The 24164-nt window shown below is 36.8% G+C and overlaps 2 protein-coding genes across 3 annotated transcripts in view; one reads left to right on the forward strand and one right to left on the reverse strand.

The window, feature by feature from the left end:
• Window positions 1-51: 51 nt before the first annotated feature.
• trpa1a (transient receptor potential cation channel, subfamily A, member 1a) lies at window positions 52-15502 on the reverse strand. Its single transcript, XM_079877513.1, has 28 exons — window positions 15465-15502; window positions 10065-10188; window positions 8723-8873; window positions 8444-8619; window positions 8219-8326; window positions 7864-7972; window positions 7634-7779; window positions 7412-7548; window positions 7281-7329; window positions 7099-7198; window positions 5902-6002; window positions 5554-5723; window positions 5230-5394; window positions 4979-5093; window positions 4363-4529; window positions 4191-4281; window positions 4049-4108; window positions 3884-3979; window positions 3448-3518; window positions 3220-3373; window positions 3037-3126; window positions 1960-2129; window positions 1723-1852; window positions 1439-1621; window positions 1279-1347; window positions 1078-1182; window positions 831-940; window positions 52-716 (listed from the first exon to the last, which is right to left on the reverse strand). The coding sequence occupies exons 2-28, from the start codon at window positions 10185-10187 to the stop codon at window positions 500-502; spliced, it is 3363 nt and encodes a 1120-aa protein (XP_079733639.1). The 5' UTR covers window position 10188; window positions 15465-15502; the 3' UTR covers window positions 52-499.
• The window catches only part of kcnb2a (potassium voltage-gated channel subfamily B member 2a), a 29071-nt gene continuing 10863 nt past the window's right edge, over window positions 5957-24164 (forward strand). The window contains exons 1-2 of one of the 2 annotated variants that reach the window (XM_079877515.1): window positions 5957-6029; window positions 17953-18619. In XM_079877515.1, coding sequence (XP_079733641.1) covers window positions 18044-18619 — 576 coding nt within the window. In that variant the 5' untranslated portion in view covers window positions 5957-6029; window positions 17953-18043. Of the gene's footprint in view, window positions 6030-15329; window positions 15884-17952; window positions 18620-24164 lie in introns of those variants that run through there. The other variant, XM_079877514.1, reaches the window with a different exon arrangement.

Consider the following 24164-nt stretch of genomic DNA (forward strand, 5'->3'; position numbering starts at 1 on the left):
CATACTGTAGCTGTGGATATTCTGTGTTGAGGTCGGAAAAACACTCTAGCGTTTTCTTGTTTGTTTTTTATCTGTTATTTTTTGGATGCAAAGTTACAATTTATAATTTTTTTTTTACATTTCTTTTCTGCCGTTACTAATCAGTAATTATTACAAACAGTAAATGATGACTGCTCTGAAGAACTGTGACTGATACCCAAATAAATAAAAAAGGATGAATAGTTTTAATGAAAATATGTGCAAGCGAGCATTTCTTATTCGCATGATTCACACAATTTATTAATGAATGAACAACCAGTTTGCTTTTCCAGTAATAAAACAGGTTTTACCTTTGGGTTATTATTACTATAAATTCAAACAATGTAGACACAATGCTAAATGCTTGGTATTTGGGTTTAGCCTTGATTGTTGTACAAACATAAAGTCATACTGAGAAATATTAGCCATGTCATCACAGTTTATGAGTAAATACAACAATTCCATTGAGACAATGTTGTGTTCATGACGTTTTTATGAAACTGCAGACTCGCTTCTTTCTGGCGGTCACTGCCCTGAGCAACGGACCCCATTTGCTCTTGCTGAGGAGTTTCTCTTTCAGCTCCTGAAAGACCGGGGGTCCGTCATGTTCTTCGGCCTCTGAGCTGATCTCCATCTTCTGCACAATGAGCTTTAGCAGGTTGTGTTGCTTTTCCATAGTCTCTGATATCTCCTTCAGCCTGAGAAATTGCACAGCACATGGTCTGACATGAAGGGCTATTGGGTTTCATTTAGGACTTGAATTTGAATGACTTGGTTCAGTTAAACATTGTTTTTTATCAGATTGGTGTTACCTATATTTCTGTTTGGTTAGCTCCCGTTCCAGTGGAGATAACTGGTGGCTGGTAGGATTGAGACGGGTCCTGGACTTCCTCACCTCATTCCCACTGAAAAACCATCTTTTCTGTGCACAAGCACATTAAATCAGCTTTAATAGCTGGTGGAAATCGCATTCACCAAGGTGAACTTACTGCACAATTATCAGAGTTGCATTGCCTTTTGAAACATCAATATATTCTTATCATTATCGTGTTGTCAGACCTTTCCTCTGAAGCATCTATTTGGGAATTCTCTGATGGTGACCTGGTCCACCCTCTTCATAAACCAATAGGGAAGCCTCTCCTCCAGATTAGTGTGAAGATCAATCTGTGGAGTAGATTGACAGTAAACCATTGTTTTTTAAGGAGAAATGACTTATTCTTTTGATTAGGACACAATATTAGAGAGTTCGAGTGGAATCACCTGCATTGCAATCCTCTTCAAACATGCGTTTGTCTGAACCTCTGCTATGTCACCAACGGCCAAACCAATCTAAACTCAAAATACACGAGTCTGACTGTAAAAAGACATACTGGACTGTTGTTTTGTATTCAATTCAGACCGTGTTTTCTTTTGGACTTACCAGAAGGTTCATGAGAAGAATAGGCACGAGTAAGACAAACCAAATAAAGATGGCCAATGTCAAGTTTGGGAAAAGAAGGTCTCCTTGCAGGTAGGGTTTCAGGAAATTGTCCTGGTAGTTGATTTCTCCAACCATCATGACAAAGGTCTGCAGCAGTGACAGGAACATCCTTCCAAAATGTTGCTGTAAAGTAAATTCATATTTTAAATTGGGCATTAAAGCTAGTTTTCCCAAATTAATCGTTTTTACGTTTAACGATGATTTATGAACACTCATATGCTCACCTGTTCGATCATCAAGGCATAGAAGGACAAAGCAAATCCCAATATCAAGTAGAAGAACAACAATATGATGCTCAGCAGTGTCCGTGAGATCTCCCGAAACATGACCACATATATACCAATCCGTTCAAACCTACAGCCATGAGAGAATACAGATGGTAAGTCCTTAAAAGTGTTATATAATGCTTCTGTTACATAATTCTGTTCTGTGGATGTATTAACTGTCATCTAGTCCAATACCGCTGGAGATAGAGGAGGAGATTTATCCAGGAGGCCAGAGCTGCCAGTGCTCCTGCCTGCCAGAGCCAGGAACTCTTCGCGTTCATCAGCAACGGCACCACGAACAGCAGAGCACAGATCGCAGCGGACCAGTCCATGTAGTTTGACAGATCTCGCAAATAATTCAACCGCTTCCAAAAACAAGACACGGTTAAAATGATTGCGCATACTTGAACTTTCAGGATGCAAATATTTTCAAACTGATAAAATGGAGAGATTTAAGTTGTCAGAGGAGTCTAGGGAAGATGAGCCGCCTCACAATGGTATTATATGATATTATACTATATTTTTGTTTTATTTTTAACGATGTAATCGAGTCGTGCTTCTTATTACACTAAAAAAAGTGTACTTTTTTCAAGATTTACACATTTCAATTCATATTTTGTGTAAGACTTAAACATATATATATATATATATATATATATATATATATATATATATATATATATATATAATTTTTTTTATTTTATTTTTTCTTATATAAATGCAATTCACAAACTAAATGGTCCATTCCCTTCCCATTCCATTAAAGGATTACATCTTTTTTTTTGAGTGTAGGTACTCCACTGACCAATTAGAATTAATATTCAAATGATGCAGCATTATATGCTTCTGTCCATAATAGGGGCGAAAAGGGAGCTAAATGAAATTTGCCTCTTCGCATAATATAACCAATCACATTAAAGTTGACTAAACACACGACTAAACTTGAGAGCTATATATGAATTTACCATAATGATAAGGAGGATGGAGCTAATCTACAGAACAATGGTGAGTAAATGTTAGATGGAGTGTCTGTATACAGTATGACGCTGTGAGGCTGTAACACTTTATTAATGGTCAAGATCACCTGTGCACGGGATAATAATCATAAATAGCTATGCATAAATCAAGTTGGTTGCAAGCATTTATTGGTTCGATCAGTATTTATATGAGCCTCTCTGACTGATTCCCTCACAGGCTGCATTTATTTATTTATGTATTTTTTTGGGCAAAATACAGGTAAGATTGACAATAGTAAGTGCAGCGTAAACAAACCTGTTGAAAAATTTGCAGGATCTCTTTCCCAACTGCATACATGTTCATAACAAGAACCAAGAGCATGCATGTTGTTGTCATATAGGATTGCTGTGTAAATTAAAGAGAATTTGCATCATTTTTTTTCCTGATGTATACAGTGTCACGACATCTTTTTCATGAATTGCCTTAGTATTATTGTACCTTGTACATGGAAGTGCAGACCATGTTGACTGATGTGACATTTCTTGCAGTGACCAATGTGGGCTTCAGGTTCACAATGAGATAAGTTAAAGGAAACACCCCCAGCGCATAGACAGTCATATTGAGCAGATGTGCTTTGATCCCATAGGCATTCCTGTAGAAAAAGGGGTTCCGAAAACTCAGGATGTTGAGACGTCAAAAATGGCAAATACAATGGCAAATACTCACCATTTCATCTCCAAATATTTCTTGCAGACTGGGTGGGTCAGCAAGCTGACATGATTAAATTTCACCATAGCCTGTAGGGAAGACTTTTTCTGAACATGCCCATTCACAATAAAAATCAAATACAAAATAAATAATAATATATGAAGAGTTCAGATGCAAAAGCCTCTAAGTGTCATCTGAAATTTTCTTCTAGAATGATCATTTTTAAGTTCAGTAATTTCACTTGACAATTAATAGGTAATTTTCATTGCCATTTAAGTGAAATGACTGAACTTAAATATATGAGCTTGATAAAAATGATCATTCTAGAAGAAAATTTCAGATGGCACTTAGAGGCTTTTGCATCTGAACTCTCTCTCTCTCTCTCTCTCTTTCTCTCTCTCTCTCTCTCTCTATATATATACAGTATATATTATTATAGCCTACATATACCTACATTTAATGCACTGAGAGGTTTGTAGTTGGTGTCTTTTTTCATGTCTGCTTTAAGATTTTGCAGTGGATGCTGAAGCCACCGGAAGTTGTACTCAATCTGGTGAACATACAAGGTGTTAGTTGAAGAGGTTGTTACTTTAAACATTCAATATGAAGGGAAACTTACATAGTAATTGGTGCTGTTCACATCTTCCTCTGATTCCCTTATGCAAGTGTCTAAAAGATGCTGGGGAAATTGCATTGCTTTGCTGGTTAGAGTGTTAAACCTTCAATTTAAGTGCCGGGCATAAGCAACAGTTAAAACTCACTGTAAAGGACTCTGGAAGAAACTCAATCATGTCCATGACAATGCAGCGTTTTGCTGAGTTTGGTTTGAACGTTGTCATCGCCTCTTCACATCTGTATTCATCAAAGATGAGATAAATGAAGAAACTGGAAAAGACATATCTAATATTTATAAAAAATAATGGCTAAGCTGACCTGTCACTCTCAATCACAGTGTTAGTGAGCTCCTTCCTCCCATTCTGTATAGCCTCGTGCAAGAAAGAGGCATCATTCTTATTTAGGACGATCTTGGCCCCTTTGTATAACAGAAGTCTTACTGCTGCCACATGACCTGCTCTAGCAGCCAGATGCAGTGCTGTGTTCTATAAGAGATCAGTATTCAGAGCAACATCATCAGCAATATATTCAATGTAAGTGTTTCCCAAATAATCATGTTTAGGGTCAGTAAGTTAAATATGTTTTTGAAGTCACTTTTGCTCCCCATTGTGATAAAAAACAGTAATATTGTGAAATATTATTACAATTTAAAATAAGTTTTATATTTTAAAATGTAATTTATTCTTGTGATGACAAAGCTGAATTTTCAGCATTTTTACTTTAGTCTTCAGTGTCACATGATATAAAGAAATAAAAAGGACAAACCAAATGCTACAATATTCTGAAAAAATATTCAGCCTCATTCACTGCTACTAAAAAAAAATCAAGAAAAAAATGCTAAATTAAAGCTGTTCTCAGACGTTTGGACCCCAATGTAAATCAGTAGCTATGACCAAGTTGTGTCATAAGTGTTTTAGCAAATTAGACAGACTACTCCTTCTCCATCGGTTTTGTTTAGAAGTTTGATGTTGGACGTCAACAAAGTGTCCATGGTCTGTGTGTATCCTTCAGATGCAGCATGATGCAGGCATGACCATCCTCTATAGTCACTATACAGAAATATACATGATTCTCATTAGGATTTTAGGAGTTTTACGTTGCTCATTTGCATCATGTTGAAACTGTGTAAAGCAGGGTTGTTTCCTTTTACTCCTGACAAAAAGTGAACTGTGCAATCACTCGTACCTGTGAAACAGCGCCCCCTTGCGTAGGAGCAGCTCGACTACTTTAACGTGACCTCCACGCGACGCCAGATGGAGCGGTGTCAGTCCTTTCTCATCCCCCTCATTCAGCAGTCTGGTGTCTGTCACCATCTCCAGAATCCTGTGGCATGTGTTGATCCTCCCAAATCTCAACAGATACAGAAAATGATGCACATAACTACAAGTAAGCTATTATACTGTCTGTAGGCCTATATAAGTCAACTGCAGCTTTCCTTCAGTTTGTTGAGGAGATTTGTACTGTTTTCTTATTGCCATTTCTGAATCTTCACAATGACAACAGACTTACTCGGCCGCAAAATGAAGTGCAGATTTCTTCTGTTTGCACTTTTGGTCCAGCGAGACCTCTAATCCCAGCATGTTCTTCACAGACTCTGGTATTCCCAGTCTACAGGCGTAATGGAGAGGAGTACAGCCCTCAATATCCTCATCATTGAGGAGCTCTCTCACACTCTCGTGCTGTGGATAAACCAAAAGAGCCTCACGGTGAACTTCGCACAGTCTTCTACACAGTTCTACCTATTTTTAATGACACTAACAGTAGAGGGCAGCAGTGAATTTTCCTTTTGGATCCCTATAAAAAAGCTGTGGGAATGAGAACTACAGTGAAAGATGGGTACAGCCCTGTGCGTTTTACCTGCAGTACCTCTGTTGGCAGGTTTTTCAGACCCCTGGGCTGCAGGATGGCCAGATGCAGGAAGTTGCATCCAGATGTGTCTTTTTTCTTCAGATCAGCTCCTATGAAACAAACAGATTCATCAGCTTGTAAGTGTTATTCTTATTTAGATTATTATAATAAATAATATTGTAAGACAGTGGTTCTAAACCAGAGGCCGGGTCCCAGGGGATCTCGGCAAACATCCAAAGGTATATTCTACAATGTTTTAAAATAAGACAAAACAAGCTTTAAAATAAGCTGAAACAAATACAAATCAAGATATTTCTTAGTTTAATTCATCCCTAAATTTCTGGAATACTACAATTTGATTTAATTTATAATTATTTTAGTTAGGCTGGTTTCTAAAGTACTTCTTCCTGCCTCCATGTATTAATGCTCATGGGTAGCCTAAATGGGTTCCATTCAGACCTTAATATTAAGTATTTTACTGTTATGTGTCAACAAGATTCAACAAGACATTTTCACCTGGCTAGACCCAATGTTTAGATCTGTTGTGGTATTTATGCAAATTAGCACATCTGTAATTAGATTATGCACCGTTTGTCCATGTTAACAAACAATTTAAAAAAAAACTTGTAATACATTTTTTGTTTGTCTTGATATAAGTAATCAACTCAGTAATTTTCATGGTGATATCTAAAGGTTAAAAATTTTACCCTATTCATGTGAGAAAAATAATGAATATGCGTATGAATAGGATATATTTGGGTCTTTTTCGGAACTTTCCCCTAATGGGATTCTTCTGGGCTTTTTTTTCCTTACTCAGGACATATGGAGGATACAAAATCAGTTGAGTTTGATTCTGTTGCAATTTGTTCACCCTTTTTTCCTAAAACGCCTGGACTATTATGTGTAATTTAAATGTAAGTAGCCTATAATAACCTTTAATATTATAGTAATGTACCAACAGGGGTTCCCTGTGGAGTTTACAGCATTAGTTGAAGGATATTTTTTCCTTGAGAAAATTATGATACATAACCCAATTAATCAATATTGAATCGAACTGAACAAAATCAGAACCGAATCGAACCGCATTGTGAATCGAACTTTAATTGAATTGTGAAATGTGTGTCAATACCCAGCCCTTATTATTATTATTATTATTATTATTATTATTAAAATACATAATAATAATAATTTATTAAGGTTACCTACCATGGGAGAGGAGTAGATTGACAGTTTTCCATGCTCCACAACTTGTTGCCAGAAGGAGTGGAGAATGGCCTTTGCAGTCGACAAAGTCAATGTCAGCACCCTGGAACAATAATGTCCGGGTTTACAGTAACTGTCAGTATATCAAATATAGTTTATTCATTTAACAACTGCACTTGCCATACCTGTGATATAAGGTACTCGGAGAGTTCAAAGTGATCAAAAATCGCTGCTCTGCAAATGGAAAATAAATATGCTAGTTATGTTAGTTTGTTTAGCCTTGTTTAGTCTTGTTTAGTGTGTAAAGCTGAAGTACTTATGTAGAGGTGTCTGGTTGGCCCCATCAGTGATGTTGATAAGGTCACACACTTTAGGGTAAGACGAGAGCATGAATTTCACAACCTCAATGGCACCTTGACTACATGCAAAGTGGAGAGCAGTGGATTTATCACACTGTAAAGAGAACAATACGTTACAAATGAAAATAGTGAATTGATTCTTTCTTGGTATTCATTTTCATGACAAGATCCTCTTTTACCTGCTGCTGATCAATTTTTGCTCCGTATGCAATGCAGAGTTTAATGATGTCGAGATTCCCTCCACGTACAGCCAGGTGGAGTGGACTGCTGCAAGATTTATCCACATAGTTTATATGGCTGTCAATGGACATACCCATTTCTTCTCCTGTGAAAAATGAGAAATACAAGACAGTGGATTTGTAGGTACTATGTAATATAATGTTTCAGGTTCAGTGATACAACATCTCACCTTTCTGAAGGATGACCTCCATGGATTTCATAGCTCCAGAAAAAGCAGCGGCATGAATTGAAAAAAGTCCAAGTTTGTTCTGATGACAGAACTTTGCACCACGTTTGTACTAGAGGAGAGAGGTTACAATGATTGTATGTGTGTGTGTGTGTGTAGTACAATAAGAGTATATGATTATTTATATTACTATTATTATTAAATTAAATTTAAAACAATGGTGGGTGAACATGGATTTGATACATGCAAGGTTTATACATACTTGAATATAATGAATATGTTTCTATTCAATTATTCAATTCAATTAATAGACCTTAAACATTCACCCACCACTGATTTAAAATCAAAATCAACTTACCAATATAACCAGAGCCTCATGGTTATCCAAAGAAGCAGCTAAAATGACAGGGGTGTTTCCCATGTCCCCTTCCAAGTTCACATCAGTTTGTTTATGTGAGACAAGTTGCTAAGTAAACCCAAAAGAATAATCATGTTAGCTACATGGAGAGGAGTATGTTTCTTCCAATGAAACACACGACTGTGAGCTTTAGTGTTTGAAGATCTTACGAGCAGAATGACGTACCTCTACCACCAGGTTTTTGCCCAGGCTGACTGCCGTATGTAGCGGTGACTGCTGGCTGTTATTTAGGATGTTAGGATCTGCTCCCAGAGTCAGCAGCACAGAGCACATCCCTGGCTGGTCCTTCTGCACGGCCCAGTGAAGAGGTGTATTCCCCTCCTCATCCCTGGCATTGAGCGCTGCGGTGTCAAAAATGACTTTTTGTTTTATTGTATTTACAGCAACATATATTTTGTCATGAATTCAAGCTAAAGTAAATTTCTAAAGGCGTGGCTCTATTACCTTGTTGTCCTATGACCTGCGCAATAAGTCTGACGATGCGAAAGTATCCCTTGGATGAGGCGTAGTGCAGTGGGCTGGCACCGACGTGGTCGCGTATGTCCAAGTACTTGGAGTGCTTCTCCAGAGCCACTGCGTTTCCTTGCTTAGCCCACTGAAACCAACAGAGTTTAAAATTCAGTCATGAGGAACATTAGACCACCTGCACAAGCTGTCCTCACAATACTATCAGACAGGGGAAACTAAACACACCTGAAATGAATGGCACAGAATTTGCTCAGAATTTGTAGACTTTACAGAGTGCTTGAAGATCGTGACCAAATATGTGACCCTGGATCACAAAACCAGTCACAAGTCGCACGGGTATATCTGTGGCAATAGCCAACAATGCATTGTATGGGTCAAAATTATAGGTTTTTCTTTTATGCCAAAAATCATTAGGATATTAAGTAAAGATCATGTTCCATGAGGATATTTTGTAAATTTCCTACCGTAAATATATAAAACATTTATTTTTGTGAGTGAATGCAGCACAATCGCGAACATAAATGGACATCTTTAAAGGCGATTTTCTCAATGTTTCGATTTTTTTGCACCCTCAGATTCCAGATGTTCAAATAGTTGTATCTCTGGCAAATATGGTCATATCCAAACAAACCAAACATAAATTGAAAGCTTATTTATTCAGCTTTCAGATGATGTATAAATCTCAATTTCAAAAAAATGACCTATGTGACTGGTTTTGTGGTCCAGGGTCACATATTTATGTGCCTCATGATGGAAATGACAAGTTTATTTTCATCAAGAGGTGCATAAATGTTTGGTCAAGATCTTGTATTGACGATGCAAGAGTCGAGCACTCTGTGAAGTCTACTTCAGCACATCCCAAAGATGAATTTAAGGTCTGGTCTCAGAGGTGCCAATTCATGCGTGAAAATGTTTCTTCATGCTCCATCCCAACCATTCTTTCACAATTTGAGCCTGATGAATCTTGACATTGTCATCCTGGAATATGGCCATGATGTGTCTTCCTACATGGTTGTTTAAAAAAGGAAAAGCTACACACACTCCCAATTAGGGTTAGAAGAACTGTTGCCAAACAAATAGAAACATAATAATCACTGACTGATCATAGACTCAGCGACTTTTTTGTGGCCGGTCAGTGTATTTTAATATAGAAGACAAACAGTATAAATTGTACGAATATTTCACAATATTATTGTATTTTTTTAATCAAAAAATTTCAGCCTCGTTGAGCAAAATTAGACTTCATTTATAAACATTGCAAAATCTTGCTGACTCCAAACTTTCTGAATAAATGAGTGAATTTAGATAAGCAGAGTACCTCAAACACATTTGCAGATATCTGGTTGCTCTCGTCCCCATCCATGACACTGTCGAATGACTGCTGTCTAGATTTTGTCTCTGTTTTGGAGATGTGTGTCATTTCTGTACCTTTTTTAGTCATCCTGTAAGTGGACCATGAAAAACAAGAGAAAATTTGCCCTTTATTGTTATTTCTTATGATGTTAGCCTTTCTAAAAAAAAAGTTTCCTGATTGCCTTTCAAACACACAAGCTTCAAACTAAAGAGTAATTATATGAAACAGATCATAACATCAGATATAAACAACACGAGATGAAAAAGTTGAAGAGGCTTTTGATGAGGCCCATTCTTACCCATTTGGATTCTCTTCTATATTGGCTTGTATGTGGCTTCTTTGCTATTAGTGAGAGGGTTTTTATAGTGTGGTTAGATGTGTCCTAGTTATCAGATTACTCTATTTCACTGAGCGAGGGAGAGGGATAGAGCCTTTACTATTTTTCTGATGCAACCATGCCGGCTCCTAATGAGACTTGTGGGCACTTAGAAAAGAGCAAAAATGTACGCTCATGGAGGTTGAGAATCAAGTTCCACTAGATACATTACATTATGAAGGTTTATGTACTAGATGATATAATTGTGATTCTGTATAATACATGTTATAATTATATTGTATTTACATCAACCTTCTTTTTTTCAGCTAATTCAATAACTGAAGCATTACTTGTGAGATTTGTAAATATCAATCAAGGATTTAGGAGTTAAAGGGTTACACATTAGCATCAGAATGGTCCGTTTCAGGTCTAAGATTATTTCCTGTGGGGACTGCAGAGGCATAAACCCCCTGATTGTGTTCATGGGACATTATTGCTCATGACCTCATCAAAAGCATTATTTGTGAGCTGTAAAACCAAAGCATCTCCAGCTAGACAATATTGTAGTGTCTTTATTCATTTCAAACATTTCACTTGGAGCAGAACTAACAAATTAAAAGAGGATTATTTTTGTTGATGAAGCAAACAGCTCATACCAATTACGAGCCTGTGATGTTTAGTAACATGTAGATGTTTGCTTTAATAGAGACACTAAAGGTGATGATACACAGGGCAACTTTTTGAGCAATGTTGCTGGGCAATGTTGCCGTCAACAGGCAACCAGATGAGACACAGGGCCCATGACCGATCTAAATTATCCAGATTGAAATGTATTGCCCATTTTCAATGGGAAAGTGCTCAAGCAACAATCGCTCGGCAAGATTGCCCAGCAACATTACTCAAAAAGTTGCCCTGTGTATCATCACCTTAAGTCATAAAATGTTTAAAACCAATATTGGAGGTTTCTAATATCTAAAATTATATACTTAAGGTTTAAAATGATTGTAAACCTTTTTAGTTACTTGAGAATTCTCAGTTTTATGATTTAATCTTATCTTTATTATAAACATTTGCAGATGTGTGATAAGAAACGGAATAGTCATGTTTTGTTTTTGATCAACTGATCTAAAGGTAAAAGACCTGTATGATCCATAAAAACTAGACATTTGTCTATTATCATCACCATAAGACAATCAATAGGATTCTGAACTTCATTATTTATCACATTTAACTATTCATTGTCTGAAAAATATCACGAACTACTGTATGCTTTTGATTCACAGCCATTATTTTTGTACATTCTGTTCAATTACATAATTTCCTTCAAAAATATATTCAGTTGCCAAGAATGAAAGGCAGATTTGTGTTATATTTTTACAGGGTCCAAGCATCCTGATTGAAACAGAAAACACATGGCCCACAGTGTTGAAGGTCCAAGGGACTAACTCAAATCTAAGGGAGATTTTCAGAATAATTTAGGAAGCGCCATCGGAAGACAAACCTCTCAATGGGATATACCACTGCCAGATACTGTAGCTGGTATGGCTGACTTTGGGAAATTGGTTTAAAATAGCAGGACCGATGGAAAGCGCAGAGGCTCTAATCATAGCAGGACAAGAGCAAGCACTCAGCTCTAAATCAATAGGGCCAATCCTCCTGAGACAATCCAGCACCTAATAGCAGGATGCATGATGCAGACAGGAACAGCGTGCGCTTCTGGCACACCAGGACTTTACATGGAAGTATCAGAAGTCCCAAGTCATAACCTGAAGCTAATACCCTGACATAATAATTTGATAACGTATTATTCATATTTAAATTTGATTATTAACATTGTCGTTAATTAGATTTAAAATACGTAATGTAATATACTTCATAGTTATTTATTTATTTATATTTACATCATGTGTTTCATGCCAACTCATCTTGCTCTTACTTGGTATTGAGTTACTCTCCATAATCTCTGATTTTCTCTGCGTTGTGAGAGATTTGGGTGAACCTTTACCACCTCAGTTGGTTCTATTGTTAAAGGTACAATAGGTTTGTCTCTCTATTTTGTCAAAATCAACACCCAAGACATCGTGGTGTCCTTGCATCTTTTTTATTCCATTGGTGCACCAGTGATGTACAGTTTGATAGTGCGAGTGACTGAGACCTCTCAGACCAGACAGACGGTGGCCATCTGCCTCACGGTTTTGTTCCAATGGCATGAGTGGCACAATGTAGAAAGCTTTAAACTGTTTCCCGTCTAGCTTGGTAGTTTGAGACACAAGAATGACCCAAAAAAACAAAACAAAAAATGTTATATGAAAAAACAAAACAAAAACCAAATGACCCAGTATAACCCAGTGACAGAGGCCTGTTCTTTTAGAAAGAAGGGACCAAAAAAAACAAAAAAAAAAACAGATGGTCAACAATCTCATACCACTGTAAAAAGTGTTTTGTTAACTAACCATGAAATGTAACACAAAACACCCTAATATGGGCCTACATAAATTATATGAAAAATAAGAAGAAACAAAACCATTTATCTAAAATATAATCACTCGGGGGCTTCTATAGAAATATCCTTTTGTTGTATTGCATTGTAAATTATAAGGTGTCATTTACAGTACTTTAAAGACATCATTTTAACAATAATTACTGTAAAAGTCCTTGTTTTTTCTTATAGATTCGAACTGTACATTGTACGATAATTCATTATTTTTGACTTCCAAAATCATGTTTATACTTCATTTTACAGTAAAATGACACGATGTGATTTTAAACCATTTATAATTTTTCACTATGGTAAGGGAACTTACAGTTAAGCAATTAGCAGGTATTTACGGTAACACATTATTCTGTCAAATTTACAGAACTACAAGAAAGTTATTAACTTGAGAGAAACATTTCACACTTTGATTTTTTTTATTTTAACAAAGACTCTCTGAGAATGACTTCTTAAAAGTTTACATGTGACCTTCATTTAGCTGGGAGTGTTTGGTTTGCAGGTCTAAAACCATATCCTCTGTATTTTTAATGAATTTGCATCTGAGCTGGTTCATGATCAGAAAGCACAATAAGGAGGGGGGAGAAAGAGCCAGTTTCTCTTTTGACGTGAATCCCAAAGGAACTATTGTCCCATTCAGTTAAAGTTGTCAAGCTGACAGGAAGTATTGAGTATATTGTAGTGGAGGGAGGGTGAAGGGGTGTGTGAAAGTGCAGAGAGAGAGAGAGAGAGAGAGAGAGAGAGAGAGAAAAGGATCATATCTCCATCCAGTGGCCAATTGAAATACAGCACTTTGTCCCAATCTATCTATCTATCTATCTATCTATCTATCTATCTATCTATCTATCTATCTATCTATCTATCTATCTATCTATCTATCTATCTATCTATCTATCTATCTATCTATCTATCATCACTTGGGGAATTCAAGCCAAGACTATAATATTTATATAGACTATATGGGCCATTCTACAGAATTGGTTCAAAGTCAGAGTTGGAAACGTCTTGAAAAAAAGGTATTTTCCCACAAATTTTGTATGTATGCAAATTGTATAATATCCAAGGTACACATTTATTGTATTTGTGCAGTTAATTATCATATTGTATTTTCAGAAAGTTTTGGAATATGTTTCCTCTCCCCAAATTTGTCACTACCGAAACACAATACTAAGTAATTGAATAAGAATGGCCTATATTGACCTATAATATTTTGTTTACATCTACCTTGTAAATAGAAAAAGTTTTCACAGGTAAATCAATAACAATTACAATTTTAACAATATTTCAAGTGTAATTTATAAGATTTGTTGTTTTTTGAACCTTAATCTTTCTTTGTAAAAGGCATTAAGTTAATCTGATTTCAAAGTTAAGGATTCATTAGTTTGAATATACATTGAATCAAATACTATAATAACATCTTATAGTTGATAATTCAGTATGCTTTATTTTAGACAAAACATCCATGTTTCGTTCGGTCGTGGACGGCACATTTTCTGTAGTGACAGTAATGTTTTTGTAGCGACCACATTACATTTCAGAATTTTAACTTGCATACTAAAACACTGCTAAAACATACAAAGATATTAATGATTTGCATAACTGTACAAAAACTTAGTTTATTTCCCCCAAATAAATGATTATGTGTTCCCTTTTGTCACTACCAAAACAATGATGGCATGTTTCGGTCATGACTGTTTCGGTAGTGACAATTTAAGATACTTTTGAGCCTAGTTCAAAGATGATAACCAGCACATGGTTACCTAACACAGTTCTGAATAGTTGTACACACATATGGAATTACACCCAAAAATGTTTGCTTAATTGCAGAAAAAAGGTGTTTGGTAGTGTCGTCCCTTAAAGTTACACACAGATTTTCAGACTTTTTAACACATTTCCCTCAAAAATGTAGGGGTGTGATTAAAATCAGTCTCAGCCAGTGGAATAAAACACACACTGTTTTGTTAGTGACATGAAAATGTGGGACACATTTTTTTTTACATTATTAAAAATAAAATAATTAATAATTTAAAATTAAAAAATATATTTCATTATCTTTTTCACAAGTTGAAATTTAGGGGTTAGGGTTCGGGACAGCCACCTCCCAACTGAAAGCAGGTCTACCCGATAAATTATGATTTTATATATATTAAACTTACTTATATTTTAAATATTATTGTGGGATTCAATAGATAATAGAAGGATCTTAGTAAACATCTAAAATTTGAATACTTGAATGCTTTTTAAATGTGTTTTTTGGTTGTTGGACATCAGTTTACACCAATTCTGTATGGCCCATATAATACACAAATAATGCATGTTATATCTAAGACAATAAGTCTCTCACGATCTAAATCTTTTAATCTTTTCAGTTGTGTGATCCCTGATTAAGTTCTATAAGAGAATCTTGAATATCATCTTATACATCACGCAAACTATATCAAGTTCCTTGTCATGCTATTCCGCCTTTCCCAAATGTGGATCATCGTGTTCCATTGTGTCATGTCCCCACCTCATTTGAACTTGCTATGACAGAGAGCTAGAGATCAGTGACACTGACTCCTGTATGGGACGGAGGGATCTGATGCTGCTGCTATCCTTGGTGATGTACAGCTCAATCCAATTAGGCTTCACCTCCGTGCTGTGATGCAACGCGCGCTCCTGCTCAGTCGAAGCTCCACTAAGCGCTAAGTGTGACAGTCCTTATACGCGCTGCTTTTCACTTTAAACATAGGGCATGGCTTCGTGGCGAGAATAATCAACAGTTTCGGGGTTTCCCCGCCCCACCTTAGTCTTTCTGCTTATTTCGCACGAGTTACTTGTGAGATTGAGTCCATACAGAATGAAGAGGAACGACTGCCCTTTCAGCAGGGGTACCACTGATACCTCTATCCCTTGAGCAGATGGAGGGGGAAATAAGAGGCTAATTGACTCCTTTTGGTTGTAGAGGTAAAGGAAGAAGAGGTGAACGGCGGGAAGGTAAGATTTCGTTGCTTTTATCCGCTTTAAAAGAACCGGAGGTCGTATGGATACGTTGTGCGTAAGATTGCACTGTTTTCATTGGGCGCAGAAACTCCGCGGACAGGGATGCCAGAACCCTACAGTTCTGCTGCTCTCAGCGTATCCCAGCTATTAGTGTTCAATCTCGCAAATAAGGTCCCTGACAGCAACGGGAAAGGGCTTTGCAGCTTGATGCAATTGGTTTTACATTAACTTACAGTCTCAACTCAGGTTTTTATACAGCACAAGTGGTTCTTGATAAGAACCGAATAACCTTTGTGTGAACGAGTGTTTGTCAGCTGTCCTGAAACAGGTGCACTGGAAAGTACAGACTCTACCTCTCTGATTAAGGATTAGTCTGTAATGATTGTAGGCCTACTTGAACAGCTTGAAATGCAAAGTTGATAAGGGGAAAATGCATGTTGGCTATTAAGTAGGCATATTTAATTTATGATAACTATCTTTATTTTTAACTGTATAACAAACGTGTCTCGCGATAGTATTTTTGTTTATCTCCTGACCGTGGATCTTGTGCAGCGTTGAGTTGATTTTTTTCCGGAGTTTACAGAGTGATATCGGTAATATTAGGGCACACCAACTTAACCTTGTGGGGATAAAGCGTAAAGCTGCGGATATATTATGTGGGAGGGTGTTAACGCAATGCAAACTACACAACGGGACATTATAGTTTTTGATACATCAGTGCTGCAGCATTATGAAATGCTGGCCTATATAGTTTCCTCTCTGGAAGGGAGTTTTAAATAGCCGGCTGTTTCGAAGTCTTTTAAGAGCAGGAAATAGAAGCCCGCTAAATAGTCCTACCGGGATTTATCATCAAGCCATTCTTAAATACTCAATCGCATTAGCGTCTGTCCTCAGAGCCAAAAGTATATTCTACTTGACATCCAAATGCTATACAAGAACATGACAATTGTCATTATGTTGATTTTGCATGTTCGAGATGATTTAAAACAACAATAACAACACAAAACAATAAAAAAATAATTGTGTTCTAAGTTCTTAGAAAAGTAATTATTGTGTCCATTTTGTTGGAACCATTTTTCGAACGTTTAGCCTATATGTTGGGGGGGGGGGGGGGGGGGGGGGGGGGACTATTTCGTATCTCCGGAAATGTCAAAAGGTACAAAAGTCATGTTAAGTGGCATAAGCATAATTTTTAAGCATGTTTTTAAGATAACGATTTTTAACAAATATCATTAGGCTATTACACATTTTTGAATATCAAGTTTTCTTAATGTTACTCCAAAACAAACCTATACATAAAAATGTCAGAATATTCAATAAACAAACAAACAAAAATCTTAATGACCTTGACACACGCAGGTTTTCTTGTCACATGACAACAAGATGGCCTCCTACATGTTTGTTAATGCCACAAGAACTTTGATTTAGTGGATACAACTTTCAAACATTTAATTGTTGTTTTAGTATTTCAGTACACTCTTTTTATTCACAGCACCTAGACGTTTTTTTTTTTCTTTAAGCCCCATAATTATTGTCAAACTTTTTATTCAAAAGTCATATCAGAGCAGTATGTAAGTCATATTCTGTATGAATTAATTTTTTAATGATTTAAAAAAGTCTAGGAAAAAAACAAAAAACATGTTGACCCCATTGCAAACTAATGAAGTGCAGGGCCCCTGTTAAGATTCCTCTTTTTATAATCATTTCCTTTCTAAAAAACTGTGTGCTTTTGGAGACTGGTTTTAGCCTGCAAAATTTATTGGTTCATTTTTTTTTGGAGCATAAAATAAGGTCATAATAGTGTTGGAGTTCTGAGCCCTGAATTCCATCAAATTCATTTTTAATGGTCTTATTTATTATTCATCTATCAATGATTATACATATATTTGTTTTCTTTATTGTCTTTATATCATATTATTTATAATATATTTCATTTATGTATTGTCCACTTTTACTTTGCCTATTCATATTCCTGTGAATTATATATATAAAAAAAATATTCAGTAATTGGAGTAATTCTTCTGTTCCATGATAAGTCTTCCTGAAATGTCTTTTATTTTCAGGTGCAACCATGGAGGGCCTTGTCTGAGGTGGATTCATCATAGTACTCCTAATTGACATCCGAATTAGCATAAAATTTGAGTAGCAGCAGTCATGGCTGAAAGGGCAAACTTTGGGGCTCAGAGGGTCTCACGGCCACAAGGCTCACTCCCGCCAGAACCCATCGATATTATCCGGACGAAAGCCAGATCCAGAAGAGTCCGGATCAATGTTGGTGGGCTGGTCCATGAGGTGCTATGGAGAACCCTGGACCGACTGCCGCGAACGCGTCTGGGGAAACTCAGAGACTGCAACACTCATGAAACCTTAATGGAGATCTGCGATGACTACAGTCTAAATGACAATGAGTATTTCTTTGACAGGCACCCCGGTGCCTTTTCCTCCATTTTAAACTTTTACCGGACTGGCAAGCTACACATGATGGAAGAGATGTGCGCTCTGTCTTTTGGCCAGGAGCTTGACTACTGGGGCATCGATGAGATCTATCTGGAGTCGTGCTGCCAGGCACGGTACCATCAGAAGAAGGAGCAGATGAATGAAGAGCTAAGAAGAGAGGCTGAAACTCTCAGGGAGAAGGACGGAGATCAGGTGGAAACGGGCTGCTGTCCAGACAAAAGGCAGAAGCTCTGGGATTTGCTGGAGAAACCGAGCTCTTCTGTGGCGGCCAAGGTAGGGCAAGCACGCGGCCCACACACGCACAGTACCAAACATCAGAGTATAGCCACATAAATTGATCACATTCTTCCATTTCCACTTAGGATGTTCGTTTTGAGCATCAACAAACTAGCACTTATAAAAAACACTGAAGAATGATAATCCAAATATTAAATTTGAAATGAATTATTAATTTGCCTTACAATGACTAGGGGCAAATTCAAGGGTAAAGTTTAGGCTGCAAAACTCTGAGACTGATGTTAGCAGTGATGTGATGAAATATAAAACCCAAAGATGAATTTATAAATACACACATCCCATATGCATTTCCCGGATGTCATGATTGACACATTAGCCCAGGCTTTTACGCCACAAAAGAAGAGGCATATTTTTGTGGTATATAGCTTGCTTGAGGGAAGATTTACGGAACGGCATGTCAGTATGTGAAACTTTTTTGGCAGCATTTTCCATCCGAGATTGTTGCTGTTGCTGATGTGGGGAGATGCTGCATGGATGAGTAATATGCGCACATCTTAAATAAGACTGATTAAGAATGAATCATTAAAACAATAAGTCGGTTAAATTAAAAAAATGGGGCTTTAAATATAATTTCAAGTACATTTTGACTAATTATATTTTCTTAGGCATTAGTAGATTGTCCCCGTAGAAGGTTGCTGAGATTATTGAAAGGCTTTTTCACAGCTGTTCAGATGCTTTGTCTCCACTCACTGCCCAGTCCCAATACACAGATCATCTACTTCCCAGAATACAGACAGGGAAAGCAGTCAGAGGAGCCATTAGTGAAATGCTTTAATGTACAGGATTCTTTTTCTTACATCTTTGGCTCTTAAGAAAAGTGTCTTTCCAAGGAGTGAATAAAAAAGCATTTTAAATAAATGAAAAAGGTTAATACTTCTGATTAAACTCACCTGAAAAATGGCATTTTGCATCGTAATAGTTTTCATCTTAATAGTTAAGACGTTAGCATTGCAATCATGACAACTAACATTCTCATTAAATTAATCATAAATTCATTATAGATTATGTTTTTTAATGCCACACAAAACTAGATGTTAGATCTTTATTCCAAACATGTAATGTTAAACATTTGGTTCAGAACTGCTACTGAACTCAGTGTAACTGAAAGTAAAGGCTGATGCAATAGGTCTAAAAACATAGTGGAAAGAAACAAAGGGAAAATTGGGGTTGAAAAGTGAGAAGAGAAAGGACAAATGGTAATCCTTATAAATATTCCCACTGTAGCCGGCTCAGTAAACTCTAATTTTCAATTTAAACTGCATCCATGTGTTCGCTTGGGCATATTTGTCAGCAACTGTTACCTGACCAGAAAGGAAAAGCTACATCATTTCGCTCTGATTCAATGTATTTGACAGATTTACTTTAGCATTATATGCGGGATCGGGACTGGGCAGGTGGAGTTGCACGTTCTGCTCTTAGAGAGGAAGATGAAGGTTGAGTCACTGCCACTATGATTTGTAGCCAGTCAATCGTTTGAGTGAGTCAGCATCTATTCAGCCTACACCAATCGGCTATAATGTCTGCTCTGACAGGCAAAAAGCAGCTTTGTATTTACCGAAATCACCTTCAGCTTAGTTCAGTTTATCATATCACTGCTGTGATCACTGGAAGATGGGAAACAACTCTCAGGATTGCAACAAGCCTATTTAGATGGTATGGCAGACTTGCTCTCACAATCTATAGCAGTATATTAAATTACAAAGCAGTTCCCTTCAATAAACCCCACTTTATTGTCTGGTAATAAATGCAACTCTGAGTTTCTGCATGCTTGGATCTGGGTTTTGGGGAAAACAGAGTGAACCCCTTTACATTACAGGGATCCAGTCTTAATTAATTGCATGTGAGCTACAAGATTAATGGCAAGTGGTTCCTAACCTTGACCTCGACCTTCACTTCTGTGGCTTCAGTGGTTTGGTTATTGGACACTGGATTTTGAGCAGGCAAGGACTGGTGTGTTACTGAGGAGGTATTTCCCAAAGCATGTTGATAGCATATTGAATATCGCCAGAATATCGCCAATAATACGTTACTTTGTTGCAATGTCATTTTCAGGACATTCCTGTTATTTTTAAATATATTTAATATCTGAAAATATATATTTTTGCTTTATGGGTTGGAATGCAGCAGGAATTCTCAGCAGAGCCTATATGGCAAATAAGCTGTTATAATAATTGTATTGTTATTTTTATCATACTATACAAAAGATAATATATTTGCAACTGGACAGTTGCTAGGTGGTAAAGATAAAGCTAACAGTAGCTTGTTCAGTGGTCAGCACACTGCTCTCTGGGAGGCAATGGAGACTTAATCTCCTTTGGTGATTTACCTAGTCTGCTCCTACAAATAGACTGCTGGCATTCTGTCTGGCTTATGGCTACAGTGTGTAATGTGGTCACGTGTTTAGCAGTTAATCAATTAGTGAAGGCATTTTTCCACCCTGCGGAAGTTATTAGGAGCATTAGCACTTTTCCACATGGTTTCCCCTGTTTCAGAATGCCAATGCGAACATTGTGAATGGCCTGGGAAGATGAACTTTATCCATTTAAACCAGCTATTTTCTTAGATCAAAAACTTTGTGATGTGCTGGATGAGGAGTGAGGTATCTGGTGTATCTGGGGTTTTCCTTCCTGTTTAACCATCTTGTTTCCCCTTGATTCTCTTCTTATCTCAGAGGACTTGCGTAGTGTGTGTCCTATCAAAAGGTCATCGTATGGTCAGGCCGAGCTAATTTAAAGAGCTCTGTCACATCACCTTGATTTGTGTTGCATGCATAAACATCCTGAGCTTTTAGTAAGCAACGCAAAGAAACATAAAATACAGTATAACAATACATGAAGGTAATTAATACTTCAGGAGGTTGAATTTGTCTTCCTCTCATGTTCATTTCAGCTGTTACGATATCTTCATTTGGTCGTCAAACCATTCCATTTACTCTTTAAACAAGATTTCTGCTAATGAAGTGATGAAATGAAAATGAAATGAAGTGGAATTCATACAAAATGAAATTCATACAAAATGAAGTGCCTTACAATTTTGCAAAGGAAAATGTATGTTCCTTTCCATGTGGCCCACATAATAAGTGAATCATCATGTAGAGCATCTCTTTTGAAAGGGATATTTTAACACACAAACACACACTGCAATATATATTGCAGATTTATTTCAAATGCAATACAAAATCTTTTAGATTTTATTGCATTTTCATGAATGTCAAATAACTGCAGGATTCATACTTGACAATGAGAGACATCTAATGAGATATCATAATCTGTAAAGAGGTGTTCACTGCAGATTGTTTTGATGAGATCACTGTTCCTCTGAAATGTCGGTGGTGTGAATAATTTATGTGTATTTACTGTAATTGATCATGACATGATATACTCTATGCTCTGAAATTCTCTGCACAAAGCCCAGGGATGGGAAAGGGGGGAGGAGGGAGAAATGGAAAAAGAAAGAAAAGCTCTTTGTCAGTGGAGGTTCTGATACTAAATAAAGAGGTTTGGGTTTTGGCTGGGACTCTGGGTGCAAGAGGATACCTGGTGAATTCCCCTCAGCCATCACTTCAAGAGCCATGGAGGTCAACAGACAAAGTGAATGTGAAGATGAGTAGGGTTCCATCCAGTGCTTTTTTAACTACAGTGAGATTGCATTAATCATGTTAAAACATTTCACCCCTTGTCCACTTCAGTAAAGATGTTATTTCTACAGTGAGGTTGGTAAATTGATCTCGTCTTACAATTATTATGGACTGAGCAGAGCTATGTTTATGAGAATGATGTGCTGTAAGGTGACAGATGATAATTTAATGTGGAATTTATACTTTCAACTTAATTGAATTATATTTCAAACATGAGTAAATAGTGTTGAAAACAATTACAACTGATTTTCAAGACAAGGTGCATTTAATCTTAAAAGAGTTTTTTCAGAATTTACTGTCTATATGTTTATCACTGTGCACAGATTTACAAGGGAAAAAAAAATCAAGAAAGAAATAGCAAAGCGTTTTTCTGGTTCAGTTATCAAATCCATGTGAGAGTTCAGACGTAGGTTAAAACTATGAAATTCAAAGTTGACATATCCTCAGATCGGAATAGACATTGAAAGTAATTGTCATGTTATGTAATCCAGTGCTTTCAAAAAGGAAGTGCTGAACTTGTGACCCAGAGGGAGCTAACTGTACATAGGCCCAACGTGGGCGTTGAACTGTGGAACAAGTCCTTTAGCCTCTCTGCCGACTCAGAGGAGTTTCCATCCCCCATAATGTCACACAATTATGTAGTTAAGCCTGGAAACCCTAAAGGGATTTATCTTTAATCTGAGTAATGAACAAACAAAATAGCTACAGTTCCACCTTTCATTCCACTCTGATGGATAAAATCCCACTTAGTGGATGTGGAAGTTATAAGATCTGACCCTGTAATTGAAGCTTCATTGAGGGTTAAAGCCAATTATTAATGTAGCGTGACCTACAATCAATAAGCATTGAGTCCATTAGTATTGTGTCTAGTATTCTTTTAGCATGTATGACCTTGTCACATATTGTCACATATGACCTTGACCTTGTTCATATTCAGGATATTTCATAACCTGGAGGTTAAACTTCCAAAAAAGCAATTAATTTTGAATGAATTCAAATTTTTAATGCTTTTTCGTAATGCCTTTAATCCTAAAGGACACTGCATACAGAGGGATGTTCAAATGCACATACAATTATGAACAAGGCAAAAAGTGGAGCACTGATAAGATCAGATTACACACTGATAAGTGCTTAGAAAACTTTTTAGACGCTTATCTGCTGTGGTGAAACAAAACTCCCTTTGTGGTATTTGGCAACATGTAAAGCCAAAGTCAGAGGTGCACAAGGGGAGGATGAATCTGGGAGGTCAGACTCAGTTTTGAGCTGTGAAAGAATCCTTACTAAAATTATGCATTACATGACATGTGGTGGATCAATATAGAGAATATTCATTAATAACAGACAATGGGAATATAAAGACTACAGGCCAGATTTACTAAACAGGGTAAAAATATACATATATATATATATATATATATATATATATATGCATACATTTAGGGTATAGTACTGAAAGTAGAAAGCCGATCCCATTCTGTTGTATTAATGATGCTCATTCTTAGGCCATCTTTGTGCTCTGATCTTCAACCAGAGGGAACTGGATAATATTCTGATTGTTCCAAACCAATCTGACTTCTGATCTATAATGCCGCCTGAATCATAATCATACACTGTTCGTTCATTGGCCAGAGGAGAACCGGCCCCCCGACTGAGCCTGGGCTCTCCCAAGGTTTTTTTCTCTATTCTGTCACCTGATGGAGATTTGGTTCCTTGCCACTGTCGCCTTTTCCCACCTTTGTTTCCATTGTCTTGGCTTGCTTAGTTGGGGACATTAAATTTAACATTTAATTTAATATTCTGAGCTGGACAATGACATCACGGTTTACTTCAGAGCGGCTATATATATATATATGTATATGAATTAACTAAATTAATAACTTTTTT

The sequence above is a fragment of the Squalius cephalus genome (assembly GCF_949319135.1).
Source record: "Squalius cephalus genome assembly, chromosome: 7".
Classification (NCBI taxonomy): Eukaryota; Metazoa; Chordata; class Actinopteri; order Cypriniformes; family Leuciscidae; genus Squalius; species Squalius cephalus.